We start from the raw sequence: 24,502 nt of genomic DNA, 5'->3' as shown, positions 1-24,502 counted from the left end.
ATATCTACGGAGTCGACATCTAGATAATACGCGTTGTCGGTTTGGGTATATCAAACCTCACATAAGTGTAACCAAGAGATTCAGTTTCACTCCGAGCCGATGGAGTTGGAGATAGTCAGTACCGGATGGAGTGATTCTATTGGTTGGTTTATTTAAAGTTCTCCGGCTCGGCCGCGGAGCAACTCCTACCGCCTTTTTCTGCTGGCCTCCCCAGGTAAACCGCAATGGACTTTCAACTCTTCCAGGCCTGTCTCATACACCCACCTCGTGGAACTTTGGATTCGTCTTGCACTGCGGGAAGGCGCTTCTCTAGTCAAGAACTCAAAAACTGAGAGATCATTGGCCCTGCTTAGCCGACTGAACCTCCGGAGTGGCATTTCACCGCCGGCTCATCTACTGGCTCAGGAGCAGCTCTCAAAACTTGCGTTTTTTTACCTATACTCGGTGCGGACAAAATGTCTTCAGGATTTGTCTCCGCGGGGACAGATCAAGAGCCGGTTGAGCGTGATGATGAATGGCTTCGTGTCCAGAAGGAACTCGAGGATGAACGAAGACGAAAGGCAGAACTGGGGAAGCAGGAAGGCGGCAAAAGCTTGTATGATGTCTTGCAGCAGAACAAAAGTGAGTAACAAAATCCAATGGAAAGCATCACCCTGTTGCCTCAAACGCCTGGTTGACAGACTATGTTGATCCTCTCGTCGACATAAAGTGGCCAAACAGGAAGCATTCGAAGAAAAGATCAAGTTGAAGAACCAATTTCGCGCCCTCGATGACGACGAAGTCGACTTTCTTGATTCAATACTAGAATCTACTAGAGCCCAGGAAGCTACCGTGAAGAAGGAGACTGCCGAGCAGTTGGAGGCATTCCGGCGCCAGCGAGAAGAGGCGGAGAAGGCCCACCTTGAAGACACCTCGACGGACATCCCACCGGCGGCTGAGGCAGAAGACTGGAAGATTGCCTCTCGTAAGAGACGACGCGAGAAAAGTGGTGCGACACTTATTCCAGGCCGGAAGCGAAAGTCAGGGGGTGACGATCCTGCCGCTTCTCCCACGAAAGCGGCGGGCACAAATAAAAGGACCAAGGAACTGGTAGAGGATAAGAGGGATGCGGCTGCTTCAGCCATAGAGAAGCCTTCAACGTCAAAAGTGGAAAATGGCATCAAAGATGTGAAAATTACCCCAGCCCAACAACCCGCAAAGCCGGCTGCTAGTCCACCCGCACCGTCACTTGGCTTGGCCGGCTATAGCTCAGATTCGGAGTGATAAGTCTTACCGAACCTGTTAACTTCAGCTTCATTAAAGAAGCAGTTTGGATTGTATAAGCTCGGCATTATGCATCACCGCTTGAAAGCAAACCGGAGAGCAGACGTGCCAGCGACACTAAAGAACGCAACAACGCCTTGCCTTATAGGAATCAACTTGATGGGAAGATAGCGAATATCTCGCTGCACGGCTGCCCTCTGAACGGAGTACGAGTTTGTCTCTCTTGATAAGCTTTTCGGTCTACCAGGAGTCAGGACGCTCTCTAGCCCTCTCAACATCTCCTGCCATTTTGGGAACCTACACCGGACCCCTAAATGGATATTTCCGATTATCATTAAAATACACAGTACCATCACACGTCAACATCACGACCTGTCTCGCGTACATATCACCTTACTTCTCCTCATGCGACGTGTAAGCATGCTTTTTCTCCTCTTGCTCCACCACTCTGCGCTCCAAGTCGTGAGGAATGTAGTCCTCCTTCTTCGTGCCTGGAACAATCCACGGGGAGTTCGAGAACAAATAATTCATCTCTTCGAGGGGCAACTTCTTCGTCTCGGGCAAAAGTAGCCAGAAGAACACCGCATTGGTGAAATTGCAGATGATGAACAGGAAGTAGTATCTGTACCCAACATCCTCCATTGCAAGTGGCGTCACTTGTCCGATCATGGTGTTAAAGGCATAAGAGGTCATGGTCGCGATTGACACACCCTTTGACCGAGTCCGAGTGTCGAAGACCTCGGCGGGGATGATCCACGACAGTGGACCACAGGTGCACGAGAAGGAAAAGTTGTAGAGCCAAGTCATGATAATGAAACCCCAGTGAGCTCCGGTGTTGTTGACCTCCGGAGGGAATCTGGCTAACAGGATGCAGGCGATGATGAAAGTGAGGCAGTTGCCCAGGTTTCCGCCGATCAAACTCCAGCGGCGACCAAAGCGATCGATGAACATCATGCACAGGAACTGAGCGACCAAAGCAATGACAGAGTTGATAGCCTGGTATCGCAGGGTCTCGTCGCCCGAGATACCGATCTGTCCGTAAATCGTGACGGAATAATACCTTTGTGAGAACAGTTATCAGTACTTCATCCACGAAGGAAGCAACGAGGCTTGGTACTTACTGGATTGCCGATACGCCAGTCATTTGCACAGACGCCTGCAGTGCACAGCAGAGGAAAAGACGGCGGAATGACGAACGTGACTTGAAAAGCTCCAAGTAAGACTTGGCCTCCTCTTCGTGTTCGCGGAGAATGCTTTCCTGAATCTGGTTGTACTCCGCTTGGACCCAAGCATCATTCTCATTTCCATAAGCGTGAAGCCGCGCCAGTGTCTTCAGTCCCAACTCTTGGCGGCCATGGTCGATAAGCCAACGGGGAGACTATCACAGGACGCACTTTAGTAATTACATTGACGGACTGGGGTCATTCCTCACCTCGGGGAATAGCATGATCAAGAGCCCAAGGAAGACAGCCGGGACAATCTGCAGACCGAGAGGGACTTCCCATTGAGCATTGTTGGTATCATCGAAGCCGATATACGTTCCGTAGGAAATCCAGGCGGCGCAGAGACTTCCCACTCCCAGCATGAACTGCTGAAGTGCAGTGACACGACCTCTGATATCCGGATGGCAGATCTCGGCTTGGTATAGGGGAACAATCATGGTGAGGAAGCCGACCCTAGGTTTGATTAGCGACAATGTGGTGCTCAGCTGCAAACGTCAAAACATACCCAACACCCGCAAAGAATCGTCCACTGTACAGGTAGTCGATGGTCTGGGCACCCGTTTGAAGACCACCACCGAGACAAAAGACTATGCAGCCAATAATGATTGTCCAGCGTCTTCCGAGGTAATCACCAGTAGGACCAGCAAAGGCAGAGCCGACGAAAGCACCCACTGTGAACATGGAAACGACCAAACCACTAAAGAGCGAGTCAACCTCAAGATCTTCCACTTGGCTCTCTGCCTGCAATTTTAACACTCACGTTTGTGTGGTGTCTGGATTGTTGAAAGTCTTGATGAACGATCCACTGGCGATAACTTCCGCAATGACACCCAAATCATCTGCAAACAGAAGATGTGGTTAATCGGCTGGAGTCTAGGGTTGCCAAAGACAAGGGAGAGGATACGCACATCCGTAAAGGAATGATCCGAGGGAGGCGAAAACGCCCACCAGGAACTAGAATGCTTGTAAGTAGGTATTGGCGAGTGTGTCGGAGGATAGCAGGCATACCTGATACCACGCAGGTGCAAGACGCATGTTGAACAACACCTCAAAGCACTTTCAATGATGCAGAGGTACGTTCGAACTCCTTGAATGCTTGAGGTACTTAAGAATCCGGAGAAAAGTGCGGAGACAGAGATAAGAGAGCGAGGAGCAGGACCCGCCTCTTTTAAAGAATCTGGGGTTGAACTACATGGCCGCCATGGCTGGGAACAACGTGAGCGACGCGCTCCAGCATCACGCTCCAAGGCACATGTGGCATTGTCGCGGTCACGGCGGATCTGATGCCCGCCGGGTTAATCCCAGAAGGACATGGGGCTCGGCTGGTACGATTGTCGAGAAGCTCGAAACGAGGCAATACCCCGTCGGCCTGCCACCACGGCAGGATCATGAGAGGAAAACAAACCAACGACCACCAGCTCCTGTAGCGAATGGGATTCTGGACCCCGAATCCAGGGAGCGGGACGAAACGTCAGCCGATTGTGCGGAGAACCGAGACGCAGTCCAAGGTAGCTTGCAGGAATACCGAGTCATAGAGCGCTGGCTGCTGATTGACGGAATATCTGCAGGCTAGGCCTTGGCCCCAACCGCCAAATCAACGGCGCCAAAATATCGCCAGTCGCGCTCAACTCCGCAGGAGTCAGCTCACTCTTTTTCTAGTCAGGCTTGGAGTGACCCCGCCGGGGGATTGCCCGTTTCATCCTGGTCCTCTCGATAAGCCCGTCTGGCATTAATATTAGCTGCCCAGTCGCCTCGCCTAGGTCTTCGAATATTTAACAAGAGCACTTTTATTGAATCCTATTTTCCCTACCAATCAGTACTCGACCCTCGGTTTCTTGACTTTGTTCCTTGGTTTGGTTTGTTGGATTCGCCTCCGCTATGACGACCTTTACAAAGCTCAGCGAGCAGGATGCTCCGGGAATTTCCATAAATCCGGACCGCCGTATCTCGAAAATCAATCCCAACATCTATGCCGGGTTTGCCGAGTAAGCTTTGACCCTGGCATCTTGGCTCAGGCTCAAGGCCGTACCAAGCTGACCTTCGGCTGCAGGCACATGGGTCGATGCATCTACGGGGGCATCTATGATCCCGGTAACCCATTGTCAGACGACGACGGATTCCGGAAAGACGTCCTTGAAGCCCTAAAGGAGCTTAAGGTCCCTGTGATTCGCTACCCTGGTGGTAACTTTACTGCAACCTATCACTGGACCGATGGAGTCGGCCCGAGAGACCAACGCCCTGCAAGGTATGCTTCTTGGTGGATACTTTCTGTAATCTATGCTGACTACCTCGAGGCCTGAACTTGCTTGGCTGGGTACAGAGACTAACCAATTCGGAACTGATGAGTTCTTGAAGTGGTGTGAGGTTCTTGGCACCGAGCCCTATCTTTGCCTGAACATGGGTACTGGTACTCTTGATGAAGGTATAGCGGCTCCACCTCAGACTATTGCTTAAACTGACACCTTGTTACAGCATTGGGATGGGTTGACTACTGCAACGGCACTCGTGACACTTACTACGCCAACCTCCGACGTAAGAATGGACGCGAAGAACCCTACAACGTATGTAGCCCTATATCCTACTACTGTTTCCATGCTAACTCCATTTCAGGTAAAATACTGGGCTCTTGGTAATGAAGTTTGGGGCCCATGGCAGGTGGAGCAATCTACCAAGGAAGAATACGCGCACAAGGCATACCAATGGGCCAAAGGTAACATCGCCTAGCCCCAGTCAACGATCCATCTCTAACATCTCAACAGCCCTAAAGCTCCTCGACCCCTCCATCGAGTTGATCCTCTGTGGAAAGGAAGGTCCAACATCGTGGGACTACTACACCCTCAAGGAAACCATGCTCCCGGTCCACTCTCCCCTCTCAACAAGTGCAGTCCCCCTCATCGACATGCACAGCATCCACCTGTACACAGCCTCCTCCTCGCACCTTCCCAACGTCACCGCCCCTCTAGCCGCAGAGCGCGCCATCGAAATCACATCCTCCCTCATCGATCTGGCGCGAGTCGAGAACGGTGTTCCACCTGAGCAACGCCGCCCAACCATCTGCTTCGATGAGTGGAACGTCTGGGACCCCATCCGAGCCGAGGGTAGCAAGGGCGCTGAGGAGTCTTACAACCTCTCCGATGCCTTGGCTGTAGGAGTCTGGCTGAACGTGTTTGTCCGCAAGAGCAAGGACGTCGGCATGGCGTGCATTGCGCAGAGCGTGAATGTTATCTCACCGCTGATGACCACGAAAGACGGGATCGTCAAGCAGACAACCTGGTGGCCACTGTACCTCTTCTCAAACTACATGCGCGGCTGGACTATCAGTGCACATGTGTCGGTTTCTGCGTACGAGGGTGAGACGCACCCCAAGTGGGTGCGAGGTGTCAAGGATACGCCTTGGTTAGATGTTAGTGCGACGCTGGGTGAGGATGGATATGCTAATGTTGTTGTGATTAATATCCATGAGGAGAAGGGTATCGAGGCCAAGCTTGATGGCCCATCTGGGGAGGTTACCGTGTTCACGGTTACGGGTGAGAGCCCGGCTGTGACGAACATGAAGGGCAAGGAGGAGGTTGGTATTGCTGAGAGCAAGTGGGATGCTCAGGGCTCATATGTCTTTCCTAAGCACTCTCTCACTCTGCTGAGATGGAAGGCCTGAGGGATTTACCACTCTTACTGACGGCCTTATCCTTACTTCCTTACGAATATAGAACGCAGTTGAATCTATTCAAATTGATCATTCCATTCATTCTATTCTCATGTTATTAGATCATTAACGCTTCATATCATGACAATCTTGTATCGTAATCCATCGTAAAGGCATCAAGCCCAATCCATAGCCAGGTCGCAGGTAGCGCCGGTAGTCATCTACCCGTAGTTGACATCACGAACGTTGTCGTTGTCGTCAAGGTGGATGTTGAGTCTCCCAGGATTGTGATCTGCGGTCGTAAACTCGCCCGGCTTTACGATCCGGTGAGTCTTTGGGAGGTCTTGCTTTGCGAAGCACTATAGCAAAACGTCGTTAGCATTATGTTACTCAGGCTAAGACAAGCGAGGAAACAGTTAAGGAGGGCATACAGTCTCATTATGAGAATCGGTGAGCTTCTTCCCAACGAGCTTGTTGAGCCATTCCTCCTTGCTGCCGGAGCCGGAGCCGGATGTGTTGGTGATTCCGGGGACGACGAGAGGCATTTTGGAGTAGGTTTGTTTGTGGAAGGGTCTTGTGATGAGGTTTATGTTTCTTTGAGATAGTCTTTGGATGTGAGATGTGTTCATGAAGGATTGAGGTGTTGGGGTAGGCAGGCAGGCAGGCAGGCAGGTATATTAATGTCGGACGATAAGGGTATGACGTCGAGGGTGTCAGAGATAAGATCCTTGCACTAGTCCTGTTTGGAAAAGGTATACGATGATGTCATTGTGTATAGTAAGTCAAGTATGCAACTGCATTGCAAACCGGACTGCTGTAGAACACAAGATCAGTTGTTCAAGAGGCAGCAGCATACCTTCCTCTGGGGTGCAGTGATGCAACCAGACATGAGTGCATGCATGTCTCTCTCATGACTTGCTTACAGACGGCTATCTACAAAAGGTGTGGAATTCAAGATGAAGATATTCAGAAGCGCTCACATATGCCCTCTGGTCTGCAGCAAATAGAGCGGAGTTAATTTAGCTAGCTTGGTGTATCTCCTTCACTCCTAGCCAAGTTAGCTTACTCCCCTCAGACTGGATACGCTTGGCCTTGTGTTTTAGGGTGACAAATACCCCTAAATTCTTCGCAGCAGTTAAAGGGACTGTTCTACCCACTGCAGGCCAGACAGAGGGTGTACCAAATCCTGCTAGACCGTACCCCGGCAGGAAACTATCAATGTCCTATTATACTCCTTGTAAGGCTCTTGCTGCGATTCCTGGGGACTCGATTACTCCGGAGTACCCCAGAAGCAAGTAAGCAAGTAACCTGCATGCAGATGATCGGTCAGATCGCTTCCCCAAACTCCAGGTCATCCCCGCCATGTGCTCAGCGCTCTTCACGTCCATATATCCCGATTTTCAACAAGTTACTATACCTCTATGCTCCTGGGACGTCAAAGAACAGTGCACTATCTAAAGATGCCAGGATCTACGGAGTACTTTGACTGGGACCCTCGGAGCGCCTCAACGTATCACACTATGATAAGCGTCACTCTCAGCGATGTCTTTTGGTTACGCCCCTGTCAAAGTCTATTAGTTTCGGATTCGCGGATTTGCTCTACATTTTAGGCGCACGCATGTCGATTGACGATCTCATGCTTACAGAGGCAATCAGGGCCGCGGCTTTGAAGTTCTGTTCTCATCAGTTGCTTTGCTTTGGACACTTTTGACCGCAAATTGGGATATTCACAGGCTGATTCAATCAATACATACATCTCCCACCCCGAGGCATACCGAGACAGGGCCCTTTCACTCCGTTAACCACATTGCTGTGCAGGCCGGGGGAAAAGCAAGCATGCAGATTGACCTCAGCAACTCCTCAAATTTGAATCCTGAGTTAGAGATATCATCCCTGTCAGCGTCAGCTCCTAGAGTCAATTCCACGGCTACTCGGGTCCGCGGAATAGTTTGATGCTTACGGATCGATGTCACTGTACAAGAATGCCAATGTGACGAGCCACGATCGTCGGTAATGGAAGTCATACAAGCTTATCCCTTAGACGGCTATGCTCACTGAGCTGGGCTTCCTGTCAAAACCTATTTGCTGTCGGGGTCTCGGAGTAAGTCTGGGTCATAGTGTTTGATGCGAACTCCAGAACGGAGAGGGCTTAGGCCCAAGGTATAAAATGAGTATCAGTATCTGGAACATCTCACTTCTTCATCCAATTCAACTCTGCTCTACATACCTCAAGCATTGGTTTACCTGATATATCACAACATGCGCGTTCTCAACATGATTGTTGCCCTGGCTGCAGTCGCCTTGGCTGCTCCCTCTGTAGGTCTTGAAGCGAGACAACAGGTCAGTGTACTTGGCTTACTACTATGGTGCACAAGCTAAACATTCCACAGACAAACTGTCTAGTATGTATATGGAGCTAGAACTCCGTGACGAAGAAACTGACCCTGGCCAGAATGCAAACGAGAATGACGAATGCACTGATGCCGAGTAAGATCTGGGATCCTGATGTCGCTGGGCACTGGGCTGATTTGTTGTTTAGCTACTCTCAACGCTGCGAGTACTCTATTCCCAGTCTGCCCTTTCCGATCTATTCTTGCTGCCCAGAGGACTACACCTGCTAGGGATTGTGATGTTCTTTTTGTACTGTATGATAGCGGAGTACTTTCCCAAACGGACGGGGTGGCTGCACCTTCCTCACTGGAAAAGTCCTGGGGATCTTCAACCTTCTCCCCTTCCAATGTCTTTTTCAGTCTTCAACATCATGCATGCTCCTATCTAGGCGACTAGACCCAATGTGATTATTCTTCGTCTAGTTCCTGACTTATCTTACTTAAATTTAACCATTCTCTAATCCATGTCATTGTGAGTATTTTACCGTCTTACTAGTCCAGCAGCTACTAAATCTCCAAGTACCTCTTTCAGCACTTCTATTCTTCACGACGGAAGAACAGACAGTCAAGAAGCCGTCGAGACTGCAGATCCCGGTTCGGAAAACCATCTACTCAACGCTCTTGATTCCACCTCGAACGACCCTCTGAAGTACCCGCACGCCATTCACGAAGTCGTCAAACGCGATCCTCCGTCCAATCCCAGCAACAACAAGCCTTCCGGCCAGGGAAAACAGTCCAATGGCACGAAGTCCAATCCACTCTTGAACCAGACAGCAACTCCTGTGATCAAAGACTGGAAGCATGAGAAAGCTTCAGTCGCCGCATCGAGCATCTTCGCGGTTGTCGCTCTCGCTGCTCTCATTCTGCTCAGTTGGACGATCTTCAAGAAGATCCGCGCGCGCCAGAGGCGAAAGAAGGGGGTCGATAATGACTCGCTAGACGAAAGAAGAGCAAGAAGAGAGGCCATGATGTTCAGCAAGTGTCATTCTGCTGGTTCATACATGGTCGAAGAGGAAAAGGATGGCAAGGTTATCCGCGTTTTTTGCACTAGTCGCAACAAGCTCTGCACCATAACCCCCCGTACCTCTACCGGCCAATTGCCCCTCGAACAGATAAACTCCGCCTTGAGCATGAAAGCGGAGGCGACGCGCCACATGGAAGATCTAGGTATCACTCAACGAGGACGCCGCGGCTCTATCCCGAAGCAAATTGTGGTTGTGTCGTCACCCCTTGAGCCTGCCGTCTCACGAACGGCCGTTCCTCAAGTATCTGAGCCTGCTGAGGCGCACATAACCAGAAAGAGCAATGATCTAGGGGCTGAGGATCCCCGTACACCAGCGCATTCACCAACTTCGCTCATGAGCCTAGAGACTGATGAACCTGAAGTTTCGCCATGCCATAGCTACAGAAATTCATTACTCCGCCTACCATCGATCAAGCGAACCATGTCTCCTCTCTGGAAGCTCTGCCCATGATCGTTTCTTCTACCCTGTCGTTTCTGAATTTCTTCTGTGTCCCACAATGGTCATGGTCGGATAAATGCCTTTCGAACTTACCAAGTATGACGCAGTTTCTACTGCCGATGATATTTGACATCCTCGAATTTGCCTCCGTCACGCCCACTGAACTCATCGTTTTCTCGGGCCTTTGGTTTCTTCGTTACGGGCAATGCTTTTGAACCCACGGCTTTCCATTTCCCCCCGCGAGTCGTTCGTTATCTTTAGATAGTTATCAGCCAACCCTGGCGATGTATACTTACTTAGACAGTCTCTGGCATTAGACTGCCTTTGGCAGGAGCAGGCACTCCGATAATCATATGACAAGGTTGAGCATGATACATGGTGGATACAGTGTATAAGGTCGTAGTTGCTACCGTGATGAATCTTAGAAGGGGATTTGTCAAAAGTGGAACGTATAGTCTCAGCATCACATTATCATTATCATGAGAGTAGCTGTTGAACATAGCTCACTATGGACGCATCATGAAGGCTAAACATACAAAGAAAGCAAGAAGAGTAAGTATGTCTACAGGCTAATATCTATCTATTACATTCCCAGAGCCAGCTGTGAGCTCATCACTTAACTTCGGAACCAGACCGGCCGTCATCACTCCACCTCCCCAACACTCCTTAGACACCTCTCCAGCCTCTTCCGCCGCTCCTTCTCCCGGACAAGCGTACTCTTGACAAATGTCCGAATCGCCTCACGGCCAATCTGTTCCCGCCAAGACGTCCAGCCCGCAAGTTCGCCAACAACAACATCTTTATTCCAGCTAATCTCGCGCGAGAGCCTCGCGATCTGGTTCTCACTGTTGGATATCTTCTCCTGTAGATCGCGGAGCGAGCGCATACGCGATTCCTCCAGGCCTGGGAAATTCAAGTTGAATTTGCGGGGGAGCAGGGATGAGGCGAGGGCGTTGCGGGAGCGCGTCAGGTTGCGCGTTGAAGAATTCAGGGAGGAGATGAGGGAGAGCGGGCGCGAGAGGGACGAGGTGATTGCGGTTGTTGTGGTGTCGATTGAGGAGAGGGTTGAGAGGAATTGCAGGAGCGGGGAGGAGTCTGAGGTCGAGGTTGAGAGGTAGCTTGCATAGCGGGTGAAGGCGTCGATGTGGGATGAGGGCAGGGCGTTGGTGGGCAATTTGAGGGTTGACAGGGCGGCTGCGGCGAGGGCCATTGCGTCTGCGATGTCGGATGTTGCGTTTTGCAGGGCGTGGCCGCGGCGCAGGAGGGAGAGGGTGTGCGTGTGTGTGGTGCGGACCATGTCCTGGGCGTGGGAGATGAATTTCTCTGCTTCGCGGATCCCCTCTGGGGTTATGGGGTCGTGGTCTTCGAGGATGGATTCGGAGAGAGCCTGTGCTTTGCGGTGCGAGCGGTCGGCCATCATTTGGGGCTGGAGTTCGGGAACGAGGATGAATTCCCAGAGGAGCTCGTGCGTGGAGAAGGTTGGGTGGGAGAGGAGGATCTTAAGGAAGCGGTCGAGGCGCTCTTGCATGTTGTGGAGGACTGCGCGGGAGGGCTTGCTGTGGATTTGGAAGGGGTTGCGGAAGTCTGTGAGCGAGGGCATGTAGGAGGCTGGGTGTTCGAGGGAAAGACATTCGGCCAATGTCTCGAAGTCGGCGAATGTGCGGCGGCAGGTCGTCACTGTGTACATTGTTGTATTGGCTGGTACGTCTTGGCCGTCCATTGTGGGGGTTGGTGCGCCGGACTTGAGGACGAAGCGGACTGTTGCGTCTTCAACGAAGAAGGAGCGGACCACTGTTGTGACACGGCCGGATGGTTCGTCGTGAGATGAGGGTGGGTTGGAGAGGAGGATCAAATCGTCAATGCGGTTGCGGACTTCGTCGTCCTTGGCGAGCTCGATAGCAGTTAAGCCCCGTGTTTCTTTAACGTGGAGATCTACCCTTAAGTCTGAAAAGAGGATTCGCACTTGGTCGACGCGGCCGTATTTACTGGCCATCATCAAGGGGGTGAATTTCTTATCATTTGTGGCATTCGGGTCGCAGTCGCTTTCTCTGAGGATGCGGATAGTGATCTCGGGATCGCTGACAATATGCAGTAACGTATTGCCCTTAGAGTCGACATGGTCATCAAGATGCAAGGGCTTGCCATATCCTTGAGACTCCTGGGCTGCTGTGAGGGCTTCGTTCACCATTGCCTTGTAGTCAGGGTGGTCGTACGACCTACATAGAGCAAAGAGCGGCGTCTGTCCATGTTTATCACGCTGGCGCCATGGAAGAAGCCCTTTAAGCCTGTGCATTACCGGCGGTGTGCTGAAGAGGTAGTGCGCAACAGTGCGCCCTCGCCCATCAGACTTACGCAGGTAAGACGCAATGGCATGCTCGTCAGCTGCAGCGGTCAAGTAATCGAGTATGAAGTTGACAGTCTCGGTCAGAGCAAGCTGAACGGCAGCGCTGAGGAGGGTAGTACCGTCAGTGTTGGTATCCTCGAGTACATCAGTAATCGAGTAATACTCGTCCAGGCTAAGAAGGTACTTGAGAGCTTCAGCGCGGCGACTCTCGACCGCCATCATCAATATGGAATCACCACGGGGATCCTGCGTCTTGACCAGTGTCTCGATCGAACTATCTCCTTCAATGGCGCTGCTGATGGAATTCAAGGTGGTGGTCCGTGACAGAAATGAAATGCCTGATGACTCTGAGAGGCTCCGGATATCCATCGATACTCGCTTAACGACGGGTTTCGTATCGCGAGGTGGCGACCTCTCCCAATTCTGAAATAGAAATACGTGAGAAAGAGGGGGCGCCTCTGCTATGTTCCCCAATTCAGCTTGCTCCTCGCTCTTTTGTATTTGGTCCTCGAACAATAAATGGCTTCGAGGCTGAGCCTCGTCTAGTGGTTGGTCGAAAGAATCAGGAATATCAGTGGTCTCGTACAGTGAATCATGGTCGCCATCTGGTTCGAGAATAGCCTTCATATCAGCCACCCGCCCAGCTTTGGTGGCATTCCACAAGCGTTTATTCCGAATACTGGCTCTTCGAAGTCCCGCAGGGTCGGCCATCAAGTATGTGAGGACGGCTTCAAATGTGCTCAGTGCATAGCCCATCTCGCCGCTATCAACGTCGTCGACGTAGATAAAATGTTGCATATACAGCAATCGAGCTTGTAAGTTCTTCACTTGGGATCGAATCACAACAATCAGCAACAAGGAAACCAAGATGTCCGCATTGATCGTTACAGGACACGACTGCTTTTCGTCACTCTTGTTGTATTCACCCGCATATGACAGAACCTTTACTGCCTCCAGGAGTGTGCTGAGCATATCATGGGGGCATTTCGCTTCGAGCATCTTGCGAAATTCCTCCACAGCCCTGCCAAGCCGCAGTAAGAGCTCGCGTTTACCGTCTCGCCCACCCTCCACAGTAAGGCCAACCTGAGACACGTCAACATACTCCATTTGACGAATTCTGGAATCTAGTTCGGTATCTTCTGGTTGGCGGAAACTGCATAACCGAGGGAATAAAAGAGATTCGTGAACCTGCTCCGCGACATAGCGCTCGATGTAACGCTCGACTACTGGCCCCGTTAGGTCGGTGGTTGCTCCAAGGAGAGACAGCTGTTGTTGATCAACTAGGCGGAAGAGGTCAATTGCAGCGGTAACGGCTGTCTCCAGACTACGCCGCATCAAGTCTTCGTCGTCTTCAAAGTACTCTTCGGAATTGAAAGGGAGACCTCTGCTGCGGCGGGACGATGAGCTTTTCACAGACCCGTTCTCATCGGCAATCGAGTCTTCGCGTAAGCGATTATATTCGCCATCATCTAGCATTGGCGACCGCGACGGCGGTGGGGGTAACGGTTTCCCAAGCTCCTTTCCAAATTCCTTGAACAATCTTTCCAGTCCTGGCTGCATTTGCCGCGCAATCATAGGAAAATTGGCAAGCAGTTCCCCGAAGGTTCTGATCTCTTTCTTTGGGGGCGTCGAGACAAAGCCAGCTGTTTCGCTAGGTTTAGCACTGGCTTGCGAAGGGTCGTTTTTGTAGGCTGTCCCAGGAACTACCGCGGGGGTGATTTTCGCAGGCTCGAAAGAGCCGACCAGAGGTCTCGAGATAAAGTAAATAAGCCATGGCTGTGACTCGCTGGTCGGAGCATAGTATAACGCGTCGGAAAGTAGCTGTGCCTGGCTCAGAGACTTGAAGCCTAGGTCTCGATAAGCATATTGACACTCAAATCATCATCACGGCAGCCTCACCCTTGTTACTGTAGACCGAATTGTCCCTGATGATCACGGTTCTCCCATTGGCAGTGGTGACTTGCTTCGCTTTGCCTCTACCATCGCGTACATTTGGATCGTCCTTCCCTCCTACTCCACCGGAGGCCGGTATTCGTAGGGTATGGCTGCCTAGGAACTCCTCTGAAACGACAAGGTCGGAGTAGAATAAGGACGACTCGCGATCGCGCGATCCGATCAATGATTCGCTGACGGGGACGAGCAGAACCTGGCATGCATATCAGTACACCAAATCTCCGATATTTCTCAATGCAGCGCCGGAGGGGAAGCCGTACATGGTTCTCGACTGGCACACACTGCCCCGGCACAGTGCTCCGAAAGAAGGCCCGGAGAAAAGGATTTAGAGGGTGCATCCAAGCGGTCCTGGACGACGGCCCGTTAGAGAAGATCTAGCGCTCATCAAGCCGCCGCTGTCGAGGTCGCAAAAACGAACGTTCGCCGGAGGACCGACGTAGGGGGGACTCTGGCGCATCCGCCCGCAAACAGCGCAACAGATAGCGAGCGTCAAAGGCTCGGAGATTAGAGTTTTATGTCCAAGTAAGAACAATTTAAAGATTGAATGTTATAATAAGCCAAGCTCATAAATGGTCGGAGGCCAGGAGCAGCCGTTCAGTCAACAGCTTTCGTGCAGCTGGAATCTATTCGCGCTATACCGCATACGGAAATTGAGATTCTGGGCTTGTCTGGCCGAGATGATCAGGATAATATACATGGGCAAAACTAAACTACAAGATGAATCCTTTCCTGCTCTCTGAGATAAACATGCACACAAGCCGGATTTGAGAGGTGCGAAAATCGCTGGCGTCTTCGAGCCTGGCGGTGTCCGGCCAACGTGAAGCGTCGGACATTATAATTTGCACAATGACGGTGATATAGTAATAGAGAAGACCTTAGAGTCTGCGCTTTCTGGGACTCCTTGTTCCACCGAACTTGATTCTGGTCGAGTCCGATACTCGAACGACCAACGGCCGTATGTTCCTCCCCTCGTTGCCGGTTAGTGCTTTAACGAAGGCATGCCGACCTTGATGAAAGCCGCGGAAAACGACCTCGACAGCTTTGATATCCATCAACATGCCGCGTTCTTGGATTTTGGTGAAGAGATGCGTTGCCAATTGGAATCCCGGGTCATATCCTCCTCGACGAGCCTTGGTAAAGCCCAAAACTCCAGTACCGAACGACATCAGAGGGCTACCGTTTGGTCGTGTAAGCGTAATTATTGTGTTGTGTCGGTGCGACATGACGTGGATTTGGTGTGCAGGCGTTTGGCTGTTGAGAGGATTTTTGATAATCTGCGATTCTAAACTCCGCGCCACCTTCGAGTAGTCGTTACTGACAGCGGTTCTGGATTCCGGTATCAGGTTTGTGATTGCCGCCAATGGCGAGTCGCTCTCCCTTCCAGGCACATTGGATTGCGCGCCTGTACCTGCACCTTGTTGTTCACCCAGAATCTGTTGCGACGATGACTCGAAGGTCTGGGACGTCGAGGAGAAATTCCTTGTCCAATGAAATACGGACGCTCTAGGCTGGCACTGCCGACCAACCGAGGGAAGAGCTCGCCGCAAAGTTTGAATGAAGGTGTTCATCTTCAAGTGGACGTTCGCGAGGGAGTGTGAGTAGTATTTGGGAGTTTCCGGAGAAGGCCGAATGGCAGCGCTTTAGATTGTGACTGCGGGCCGAACGGTGGTGGGTGATTGCTGTAGGTGGGATAAACAAGCAAGAGTATCAGCCTAGAGCCCTAGACAGCAGCCTGCTGACCTGAATTGAATGCGGCGGCAATGGGTTCGGGACAGGTGAAGGCGGCGGAAAAGGGCCGAATTTTCGATGCTTGGCATTGGTAGCTTGACTTTTTTCCTTTCAAGCAGCAGCCGGCTGCCGACATCGCCTTCTCTCGCCTCATCTCCCAAATTCCAACCTCCGCGCTTCAACCTGCCGCTGGGCACGTCTCACGACTTAATAACTTGATATCCTCTTCGTATCTTGACCCTGTTCAATCGCCATAGCATGATCGCGGCCACCAGAATTTCGGCCACCGCTCGGGTGGCCGCTCTGCGATCGCAGACGTCGACTCTGAGGACGACAGGTTCCGCTTTACAATGGTCCTTGGGCCAGTCTCCCTTGTATGCGACATCACACATAACAGAAAGCGCCAACGCCCCGGTTTCACGCCTTCTTTCTCCCTACGCCTCCCTTCACCTGACCAGATCTTTCCACGTCAGCACACCTCGGCTGCAGCAGAAGCAAGAACAGCAGGGCGAAAAGAAATCTGAGGAGGAGAAGCAGGAGAAGAATGATGAATCAGAACAGAAGAAGGAGGATAAGGAGGATGCGCCTCCGCCTCCTCCCCACGGAGACAAGTCCCCGTGGCAAGTTTTCCGAGATACTTTGCAATCGGAGTTCAAGGCTTCCAAGGAATGGAACGAGTCAACAAAGGCACTTGCATCCTCAGCGCACCAGTTTACTGAGAATGAGAATGTCAAGCGTGCCCGTGCAGCTTACGAGGCTGCTCAGGGTGCGGCTTCTTCACGAACCTCGAGTGCCCTCAAGGGAACAGGTCGCGCCATCGGAAAGAGCGCCTCATGGACATGGAATACTTCTGTTGTCAAGGGACTCCGAAAGGGTGTTAATGCGACTACTTCGGGGATTGAGAAGGCAACACGCCCCGTGCGAGAGACTGAGGCTTATAAGACAGCCGTTGGCGGTGTTAAGCAGGCAATTGATGACGGCAGCAGCTCCCGCTATGGTGGCTGGACCGAGAAGGAAGAACGCCGACGGCAGAGGCAGCTGCGAGAGGCGGAAGAGCTCAAATCCGGTCGCAGGAGAGCTGAACCTATGGTTGAAGATCCCAAGTATGTTTCTCCCCTATCAGACTAGTGTAGTCTGTCCACTAATCAGTATTCTCCTTCGTCAGTGCCGGAACAAACGTCACACTACACAAAGACTCAGCATGGAAAGAGTCATGGCGTGAATTCAAAGATTCGAACCCTATGATGCAGAAGCTGTTCTCAGTGAAGGAAGTATACAATGAGTCGGAAAACCCTCTAATCAGCACGGCACGAAGTATCACGGACCGAATCACGGGTTTCTTCGCCGAGAACGAGACAGCACAGGTAGTCAAGAAATTCCGAGAAATGGATCCCAACTTCCAGATGGAATCATTCCTGCGGGATATGCGTGAATACATTCTCCCTGAGGTCCTCGATGCCTACGTCAAGGGAGACATTGAAACGCTCAAGCTTTGGCTCTCAGACGCCCAGTTCCACGTTTATGAGGCTCTTACAAAACAGATAACCACAGCCGGTCTAAAGTCGGACGGTCGTATCCTCGATATCCGCGGCGTTGATGTCATGAGCGCCCGTATGCTCGACCCCGGCGATATCCCAGTTTTCGTGGTCATGTGCCGCACGCAAGAAGTTCACGTCTACCGAAACGTGAAGACAGGCGAGCTCGCCGCCGGTATGGAGGACAAGGTTCAACTCGTCAACTATGTCATGGGTCTTACTCGAATCCCCGAGGATGTGAACAACCCTGAAACCAAGGGCTGGAGGTTGATCGAACTGCAGAAGGCTGCCAGAGATTACATCTAAACAAACACCACTACTCACCCCCCCTTCGCCCACCATATCATTTCGTTTGACCCGTGATGACATATTACTTACTACCTTTTATTTCCGGACCATTTCTCCTCTTCTCGACTGTCTGATATATCCGACTGTACTATATTAACTATTCCGAATAGAGGCCAGTTGGGCTGGCGCTACATGCTGTGTTCTTAGTAACCATTCTCAGGGACATCTTTTCAGGGCTCTCGATTCTTTCCTAGTCATTTGACGAACATGTACTTGTATCTGATTGTTTCAACGTGTCGGAGTTACGGGGTACTCGTACCCATTTGATGTGCCCAAGGTCATATATTTGTTTTGGCTTCTGGCGGCGCATGGTGTTTTTTGGCTGACTTCGTTATCACCATCCTCCACTCCTCCAATGAGCATTATCATTGCATTAGGGTCGTTGGCCCAGCGTCTGGATTTTCTCTACGCAACAAACACTATGAGATCAAGCATACTTGCTAAATATTAATGATGGAAAGACTCGAAAGTATCAGTCTGTCAAAATGAGCCAATGGCTATCTATATATATATATATATGCTTCTCAGCATCAAAGTCAACTTAATGATGTTTTAACGAGACAATTTCGGAACGTAAAAAGGCAGGTCGGGCATCAACGCAGGCGTTAGAAAACAATGTGACGAATGTACAGAGTATACAGACTATTGAGATCCACCACGGCCGGCACCACCACCCATGAAATTCCGGGCCCTAGAATGTGTTAGCGGTTTAGCTGACATTAGATATGAAAGGCCAAGACTTACATCTCAGCGAGGTTAGGATCGTTCATCAAGCTCGACATGTCGGGCATGCCACCACCCTGACCGAAGTTCTCAGCCATTTGTCGCAGTTGAGGATTGTTCATCAGGTTGCCGAGCATATCCGGGTTGCTCATGATGTTTTGAGCCATGCTAGCGAACATAGGGTTGTTCATCAGGGACCCAAGGTCAGGCATGCCACCGCCGCCGCCGCCGCCACCCCGGCCACCACCGCCGAGCATGCTGGCGAGAGATGAGAGGTCGGGCATACCGCCGCCGCCGCCGCGCGAAGCACCAGGAGCATCGTCAACGGAGTCTGCCGGGGGCTCAGGGCCGCGGCTGGCCTCCTCGATCTTCCTCTTGGAAGTCTCCAAGCCCCTCTTCATAGCCTCACTTCCACCATTACCTTCGGCCTCGATACCATTCTCGTAAGCCTCCTTCGCTCCGTGGTAGTCAGCCAAGTCGAATCGAGCAAGACCCAGTCGGCTCCAGGCCTTGGAGTACTTGGGGTCCACAGTTGTGGCGAGCTCCGCATCCTCCGCGGCCTTCTGGGGCTGTCCCGAAGCAGAGTAGGCAGCAGCACGGTTGGAGAGATAGATGGGGTTGGCGGGGGCGATGGCGAGGGCTTTTGTGTAGAGATCGATGGCAATGCTGTACTCCTTACGGGCCATCGCGGCGTTACCCTCGGACTTCAGCTTGTCAGACTCGGGAGTGGGAGTACCGGCTTGGGGCTTCTTCTCAGCCTGAGGCTCGGTGCTGGAGGAACCGGTAGCGGGGGACTTGTTGCGCAACTTCTCGTAGACGCTGTAGATGCTGGCAAGGGACTGTCCACCAAGAGCTTCTTTCATAGCGGCCTCGTTAGACGGGTCAACTTTGAATGTATCCGCAATGCATGACGAGGCGATCTCAATGGACTCGGCGTCATCTGCCGTAAGAGTGCCGTCCTTGACGCTTGTGTTGAGAAAGTCGATAATAGCAAGCGCGAGGCGCTTCTTTGATTCTGTGGGGGCCTAGTATTCCAAGGTACGATGGTTAGCATGAGAGCCAAGACAGAAGTGCATCGTAGTCTGAAGAGTATATACCATGGCAGAGGTTGGGGATGAGACTGTTAAAGCTCAAGAATGTTTTTGTATATCTGGCGAGAAGCAGCGGGGGGCGGACCTCGATGCGGGGATATTTTTGGCGCGGGAATCTCGAGGCTTCTGTTTTGCACTGTTTGTTCTGCCCGCTTTGCACGTGATGGCGCGGCTCCGGATTCCAAGCGGGCGGTAAGCGCGGAGTAGGGAGCTTGAGCTCAGCATCTACATCATCGGACGAGCTCATGTGATTATGGTCGGAAGCTCTGGGATTGTGAACGCCCTCTTTCCGGCAGTGTAACGGGCCTGGATCTGTCAAAGATGACCAAATTTGACTCCGTGCTCCACCACCACTCTCCCGCTTCTCTCGAGCCATGTACTGGCCAAACGGAGTTCCGAGGGTCTATGCGATCAATGGCCCTGGAATTCCAGCCCCGCTATCGGACGACGCAGGCAGTGCTGTCCATGAGGATAGCTCTTCCGACCAAGAGCAGATTCAGCCGCTGAACCAGAGTAATGGCTCCGAATCGCATTCCGGGTCAGGACCGTCGCCGCAATGGGCGGAGGAAACCATAAGGGGTCTTTCTGTTTCTCGCAATGGCCATATGTTTGCGACGATGACTGAGTCCTCGATCGCTGTCTGGCAAACCAGGGTATGTTGAGCTGGCTACTCCATGGTGTACGAAACTGACCTGCTCAAGCCCACAGCGGTCGTTGCAGCCTTTTCTCGATCGGCAACATCGTTGGAAACGTACGGCTCCAACATTGCTTTGATGATGCGCCCTGATGCGACAATACTTGTTGTTCAGACTCAGAAAGGCTATCTACTTACCTATACTATTGCGACGGACGCCAACTCTCGTGTCTACCAGCAGCAGTACGATCAAAGTAATACTTCTCGCCGTCAGCAATTAGCCCGTCTATCGGCAGACGAAGATGCCAGCAGCATTCGTGATGTCAGCGTTCGATTTAGAATGGCGATCAAGATTGAATCCGGCATTGTGAAAGCGCTGGCTCTAGATAATGAGCTTGTGGTTGCGACAGCGAAGCCCGCTGCTATCCAATGCATACGGTGGACACCTGACGAGCACGGTACACAAACGCAGTCAGAGCTTCTGAGCCGAGCTCTTGGCGTATCAAGACAGACCTCTATCATTGATATGGTGTATGACCGTGCGATCAACCTCATGGTGTGGGTGACCAACGAAGGCCACGCGTACGCCGTTCAACGGATGTCCGAGCCATCGCAACAACCCGAATCTCGTAAGGCTCTCTTCAACGGCCATTGCTTCCATACTCCAATAAGCGACGACGACAAGGCCATTAAAGTGACAGTCAACGCTCGGTTTTCGCTGCTCACCGTCAGCTGCGCCAACGGCAATGTTCTCGTCTACACAGCCAAAGATTATCTGGGAAATGTTCCTCTGTCGCACAAACTCCAACCCCCCGCGTCGTCCAGCTCAACTGGCAACTTAACGTTCATGTGTTACGCTCCCGACGGGTACTGCCTCTTCGCGGGGTACGAACATGGTTGGACAACGTGGAGCGTATTTGGGAAACCAGGCGGGAACAGCTTCTCAATCGATCGATCCCTTGCCGAATCGAACGGAGAGGATTGGCTGACTGGAACGTCTCACGGTTGTTGGATAGGCGGAGGCTCGGATATCATCTTAACAGGCCAAGATGACCGGCGCATATGGATTTTGGAAACAGCCCGCAGCGCGCTCACGGGGTGTTATTCTTCTGCCAATCTTGCTAGAGGCTTACTGCAAACGGGAACGGAGGTAATCATGTATCGCGGACACGACTTGCCCGATCTCATAACCATCTCGGGCAAAGACTCGTTATGGCACCATGCACAGTATCCGCCTGCCTACCTCCACTCCCAATGGCCCATCCGCTCCAGTTCAGTGTCTCAAGACGGCAGATATGTCGCTATAGCGGGAAAACGGGGCCTTGCCCACTATAGCGTGAACAGCGGTCGCTGGAAAGTCTTTGAGGACTCCAAGATTGAGAACTCTTTTGCTGTGCGAGGCGGGATGTGCTGGTATGGTCATATCCTAATTGCAGCAATCGATCGTGACGGCTCCTATGAGGTTAGTTCCATGAAGAACCCGTGAAATAGTCGAGACTAATCTGAAGATAGTTATGCATGTTTTCTCGGGAACTCCCTTTGAACAACCATTCCATTCTCCATATAGAATACCTCCCATCGCCAGTGGTGTTTATTGGGCCGTCTGGCGAAGATTCTCTTCTTGTTTACACCTACGAAAATATTCTTTACCACTATATAATCAATTCGACGCAATCCCGAATCAGTCTCGTTCCTGTTGGTCAAATAGCGTTTAACGGCATTGTACGAGCACCTACCCGTGTCCGGTCTATCAGCTGGGTTCTACCTGAAGAACAATTACGTGAGTAGCTGTCAACCATTCTCCGCCGCAGGAATTGACTTTTGTAGAAAATGGAGACCCATCGCAAGATGTGAAGGTGGCATCTGTACTCTTGCTCGTCGATGGAAATCTGGTGCTCCTCCAGCCATCCATGTCGGAATCAGGGGACATGAAATACGACATGCGTGTCATCTCTCACGATGTCGAATATTATATACTGATGCGGGATCAACACTCCTTCAACTTTGCTCCACCCTTTGAGGAATCACTGCCGCCTAGTCCAGCAGCAGAGCTGGCTCTCAACCACTATCATAGCAACCTCACCTTGCGGGACTCGTTATGGACATTCTCCGGGAAAGACCTTACAGCTTGGGGCGACGTCCAAGATGTATTGCAGCGGGAGGATGTGCCAATGTCGATAGAAGTGCCTCTTGATTTCTATCCCCTATCAGTCCTCTTGACCAAAGGTATCGTGCTAGGAGTAGAACCGGAAACAATTCAACGGCGCGATGTCACATTTGTGATGCTTAAATATGCTATCAGGGTAAGTATCCATCTCACAACAGCCAGAGCCATGCTAATGTACGACAGACACACCTCTTCCTCCCATACTTCTTACAGCACAGCCTCGTCCAGGGCGACATACCTGCAGCGCATTCGCTATGCCAACATTTCTCCCACCTCTCGTATTTCCCGCATGCCCTTGAGATCCTCCTACACCATGTTCTCGACGACGAAGTGGACAATGTGGCGCGGGATAGCAAACTCGTTGGTCAAACTCCTAAACATGATCCCCTTCTACCCTCGGTCATCTCCTTCCTCCAGGCCTCTCTCCCAACCAGCGAATACCTGGACATTGTCGTCCAATGTACCCGCAAGACTGAGCTTCGGTCTTGGCGCACTCTCTTCGCTTACCTTCCCGCCCCGAAAGATCTCTTTGAACAAGCCTTGAAACTAAACTCCCTCAAAACTGCTGTTGGATATCTACTCGTCTTGCAAGCCTTTGAAGATGAGTCCGAGGGCCACGACGCCCCGGTCGAAGACTACGTTGTCAGATTGATGATACTGGCCTCGCGTGAAAGTGACTGGGAGCTCTGCGCACAGCTCGTCCGGTTCCTAGTTGCTCTTGATGGCTCTGGCGAAATGCTCCGCCGCGCTGTGTCGCGTGCAGGCCTGCGACATGGCGGTCACCCCATAGCGATCAACGGGACTGCATCTCACCCGATGGGACTCGGCCTGGCTATCCGGTCACCATCATGGTCTACCCAGTCCGCCGCGCCATCAATCTCCTCCGACAGATCCACCGGCGGGAGCACAAATAACTAGCAAATACAAAGGCTACACTACACTGCACAAAGCTATATATGTACATAGGCATAGCCCATAATTTTGATTAGCTCAGCTCATTCCATAAAGCTAGATTCTTCTTGAAAAGACACAGACACACAACAACAATGAATATCCCCTTGTCGGAAACCTAATCCAACTGCATCTTCCAAAGTCCATCCCCCAGATAATGCCCATCATCAATAACCACGCCCTTCCCCTTCGCCTTCACTTCCTCAGTGCTAGCCTTCAGCGTCCCCACCATGCAAATCTCCTCCTTCCCCTCCGCCTTCACCGCAACGACCGTCCCCTTCTCCAGCGCGTGCTCGGCATCCGGTAACCGACCGCCTGGACTCGTCAGGCCTGGCGCCATGAGCGTCGCACCGGAGAGCACGAAGCGGATCGCGCCGCGGTCGATCTGGATCGTTGGCAGCATGCCGGGGAACTGGTGTAGGACCTTGAGGTGTGGGATCGGGGGGCCGTCGAGGGGTTGGTAGAAAAGGGGGGTGCTGTCGATTGTGTAGAGGGTTACTCGGTCGGGACTAGAGCAGGAAGTATGCGTTAGCTAGCTAGCTGGGTGGCTAGGGCTTTGTATGGAGGTAGGATTGGAGGGCTGAAGTACAGTTTCACGGCATCGAGCTGCGCCTTCTTCGGCAAGATCTCGTCAATGTATGGTTCGCATAGTGGGTGTGCCTCGACCAGTTTCTGGCGCAGGGCGCGCTGCACCGAGGACTTGACTTTTGAGCGGTTGCTTGGTGGGATGCTGCAGGATTCTTGTTAGCTTCAGATTCTGGTTTTGCGGACAAGATCGGCATGGATGTGGGTGAAGCAATGTTTGGCTGGTTCAATATGCAGTTGCAGGCTCGAGTACACTCACTCTTTCTTAAACATGGTGTCGGTTGTGTGTTTGTTGAGTTCTATGCCTGTTGCGTGGATGCGCTGAGATCGCGGGGAAACAAGGTCACGTGCATAAATTTCTATGACATAGATTCTGCTCCGCAGCAGTCAGTGCTAATCTCAGAGAGAATTTCTACGAATTAGGATTTACAGATGATTCGTTACGAGAACTACGGCACATG

At 51.8% G+C, this 24,502-nt stretch overlaps 9 protein-coding genes across 9 annotated transcripts; 5 read left to right on the top strand and 4 right to left on the bottom strand.

The window, feature by feature from the left end:
• Positions 1 to 128: 128 nt before the first annotated feature.
• On the top strand, positions 129 to 1,460 carry BDW74DRAFT_13345 (uncharacterized protein). Its single transcript, XM_073722339.1, has 2 exons — positions 129 to 621; positions 710 to 1,460. The coding sequence occupies exons 1-2, from the start codon at positions 456 to 458 to the stop codon at positions 1,261 to 1,263; spliced, it is 720 nt and encodes a 239-aa protein (XP_073584561.1). The 5' UTR covers positions 129 to 455; the 3' UTR covers positions 1,264 to 1,460.
• Positions 1,409 to 3,769, bottom strand: BDW74DRAFT_13333 (sugar porter family MFS transporter). The gene is made up of 7 exons (XM_073722333.1): positions 3,495 to 3,769; positions 3,395 to 3,440; positions 3,247 to 3,325; positions 2,992 to 3,183; positions 2,696 to 2,939; positions 2,385 to 2,641; positions 1,409 to 2,323 (listed from the first exon to the last, which is right to left on the bottom strand). The coding sequence occupies exons 1-7, from the start codon at positions 3,519 to 3,521 to the stop codon at positions 1,657 to 1,659; spliced, it is 1,512 nt and encodes a 503-aa protein (XP_073584560.1). The 5' UTR covers positions 3,522 to 3,769; the 3' UTR covers positions 1,409 to 1,656.
• A 443-nt stretch (positions 3,770 to 4,212) lies between these two features.
• BDW74DRAFT_13361 (alpha-N-arabinofuranosidase) lies at positions 4,213 to 6,192 on the top strand. The gene is made up of 6 exons (XM_073722342.1): positions 4,213 to 4,471; positions 4,537 to 4,731; positions 4,781 to 4,908; positions 4,959 to 5,047; positions 5,097 to 5,196; positions 5,246 to 6,192. Exons 1-6 carry the CDS (start codon positions 4,365 to 4,367, stop codon positions 6,139 to 6,141), a joined length of 1,515 nt encoding a protein of 504 aa, XP_073584559.1. The 5' UTR covers positions 4,213 to 4,364; the 3' UTR covers positions 6,142 to 6,192.
• A 20-nt stretch (positions 6,193 to 6,212) lies between these two features.
• On the bottom strand, positions 6,213 to 6,798 carry BDW74DRAFT_152091 (uncharacterized protein). Its single transcript, XM_073724308.1, has 2 exons — positions 6,561 to 6,798; positions 6,213 to 6,488 (listed from the first exon to the last, which is right to left on the bottom strand). The coding sequence occupies exons 1-2, from the start codon at positions 6,756 to 6,758 to the stop codon at positions 6,351 to 6,353; spliced, it is 336 nt and encodes a 111-aa protein (XP_073584558.1). The 5' UTR covers positions 6,759 to 6,798; the 3' UTR covers positions 6,213 to 6,350.
• A 1,590-nt stretch (positions 6,799 to 8,388) lies between these two features.
• Positions 8,389 to 9,994, top strand: BDW74DRAFT_177530 (uncharacterized protein; the record flags this gene model as incomplete). Its single annotated transcript, XM_073728919.1, has 4 exons — positions 8,389 to 8,469; positions 8,520 to 8,531; positions 8,582 to 8,616; positions 9,040 to 9,994. The coding sequence occupies 4 exons, from the start codon at positions 8,389 to 8,391 to the stop codon at positions 9,992 to 9,994; spliced, it is 1,083 nt and encodes a 360-aa protein (XP_073584557.1).
• A 437-nt stretch (positions 9,995 to 10,431) lies between these two features.
• Positions 10,432 to 15,847, bottom strand: BDW74DRAFT_184879 (putative VPS9 domain protein; the record flags this gene model as incomplete). The annotated part of the gene is made up of 4 exons (XM_073730916.1): positions 10,432 to 14,173; positions 14,301 to 14,472; positions 14,562 to 14,627; positions 15,218 to 15,847. 4 exons carry the CDS (start codon positions 15,845 to 15,847, stop codon positions 10,626 to 10,628), a joined length of 4,416 nt encoding a protein of 1,471 aa, XP_073584556.1. The 3' UTR covers positions 10,432 to 10,625.
• A 289-nt stretch (positions 15,848 to 16,136) lies between these two features.
• On the top strand, positions 16,137 to 18,356 carry tim44 (protein translocase subunit TIM44). The gene is made up of 2 exons (XM_073724307.1): positions 16,137 to 17,110; positions 17,173 to 18,356. Exons 1-2 carry the CDS (start codon positions 16,266 to 16,268, stop codon positions 17,846 to 17,848), a joined length of 1,521 nt encoding a protein of 506 aa, XP_073584555.1. The 5' UTR covers positions 16,137 to 16,265; the 3' UTR covers positions 17,849 to 18,356.
• Positions 18,357 to 19,960: 1,604 nt separating this feature from the next.
• Positions 19,961 to 23,499, top strand: BDW74DRAFT_13282 (RIC1 family protein). The gene is made up of 5 exons (XM_073722322.1): positions 19,961 to 20,357; positions 20,406 to 21,800; positions 21,851 to 22,118; positions 22,166 to 22,641; positions 22,689 to 23,499. The coding sequence occupies exons 1-5, from the start codon at positions 20,079 to 20,081 to the stop codon at positions 23,421 to 23,423; spliced, it is 3,153 nt and encodes a 1,050-aa protein (XP_073584554.1). The 5' UTR covers positions 19,961 to 20,078; the 3' UTR covers positions 23,424 to 23,499.
• BDW74DRAFT_152079 (translation machinery-associated protein 20) lies at positions 23,461 to 24,371 on the bottom strand. Its single transcript, XM_073724306.1, has 3 exons — positions 24,301 to 24,371; positions 24,046 to 24,186; positions 23,461 to 23,965 (listed from the first exon to the last, which is right to left on the bottom strand). Exons 1-3 carry the CDS (start codon positions 24,312 to 24,314, stop codon positions 23,575 to 23,577), a joined length of 546 nt encoding a protein of 181 aa, XP_073584553.1. The 5' UTR covers positions 24,315 to 24,371; the 3' UTR covers positions 23,461 to 23,574.
• Between the last annotated feature and the right edge of the window lie 131 nt (positions 24,372 to 24,502).

The sequence above is a fragment of the Aspergillus multicolor genome, assembly GCF_047715735.1.
Source record: "Aspergillus multicolor strain CBS 133.54 unplaced genomic scaffold BDW74scaffold_10, whole genome shotgun sequence".
In the NCBI taxonomy this organism is placed as follows: domain Eukaryota; kingdom Fungi; phylum Ascomycota; class Eurotiomycetes; order Eurotiales; family Aspergillaceae; genus Aspergillus; species Aspergillus multicolor.
Note: the sequence above shows the minus strand (reverse complement) of the source record. Positions and strands in the feature narration are given on the sequence as shown.

Bases quoted from the DNA above. Each gene is read 5' to 3' on its own strand.
- BDW74DRAFT_13345 (XM_073722339.1), top strand. From the start codon at position 456: ATGTCTTCAGGATTTGTCTCCGCGGGGACAGATCAAGAGCCGGTTGAG. The intron at 622-709 runs GTGAGTAACAAA...GTCGACATAAAG, and splicing joins TGTCTTGCAGCAGAACAAAA to TGGCCAAACAGGAAGCATTC.
- BDW74DRAFT_13333 (XM_073722333.1), bottom strand. From the start codon at position 3,521: ATGCGTCTTGCACCTGCGTGGTATCAG. The intron at 2,940-2,991 runs GTATGTTTTGAC...AATCAAACCTAG, and splicing joins CGATTCTTTGCGGGTGTTGG to GGTCGGCTTCCTCACCATGA. The intron at 2,642-2,695 runs GTGAGGAATGAC...GTCCTGTGATAG, and splicing joins TGATCATGCTATTCCCCGAG to TCTCCCCGTTGGCTTATCGA.
- BDW74DRAFT_13361 (XM_073722342.1), top strand. From the start codon at position 4,365: ATGACGACCTTTACAAAGCTCAGCGAGCAGGATGCTCCGGGAATTTCC. The intron at 4,732-4,780 runs GTATGCTTCTTG...GACTACCTCGAG, and splicing joins AGAGACCAACGCCCTGCAAG to GCCTGAACTTGCTTGGCTGG. The intron at 4,909-4,958 runs GTATAGCGGCTC...ACCTTGTTACAG, and splicing joins TACTGGTACTCTTGATGAAG to CATTGGGATGGGTTGACTAC.
- BDW74DRAFT_152091 (XM_073724308.1), bottom strand. From the start codon at position 6,758: ATGAACACATCTCACATCCAAAGACTATCTCAAAGAAACATAAACCTC. The intron at 6,489-6,560 runs GTATGCCCTCCT...GTTTTGCTATAG, and splicing joins CCGATTCTCATAATGAGACT to TGCTTCGCAAAGCAAGACCT.
- tim44 (XM_073724307.1), top strand. From the start codon at position 16,266: ATGATCGCGGCCACCAGAATTTCGGCCACCGCTCGGGTGGCCGCTCTG. The intron at 17,111-17,172 runs GTATGTTTCTCC...CTCCTTCGTCAG, and splicing joins CCTATGGTTGAAGATCCCAA to TGCCGGAACAAACGTCACAC.
- BDW74DRAFT_13282 (XM_073722322.1), top strand. From the start codon at position 20,079: ATGTACTGGCCAAACGGAGTTCCGAGGGTCTATGCGATCAATGGCCCT. The intron at 22,119-22,165 runs GTGAGTAGCTGT...TGACTTTTGTAG, and splicing joins TCTACCTGAAGAACAATTAC to AAAATGGAGACCCATCGCAA. The intron at 22,642-22,688 runs GTAAGTATCCAT...AATGTACGACAG, and splicing joins TGCTTAAATATGCTATCAGG to ACACACCTCTTCCTCCCATA.
- BDW74DRAFT_152079 (XM_073724306.1), bottom strand. The intron at 23,966-24,045 runs GTACTTCAGCCC...TTCCTGCTCTAG, and splicing joins CAGCTCGATGCCGTGAAACT to TCCCGACCGAGTAACCCTCT.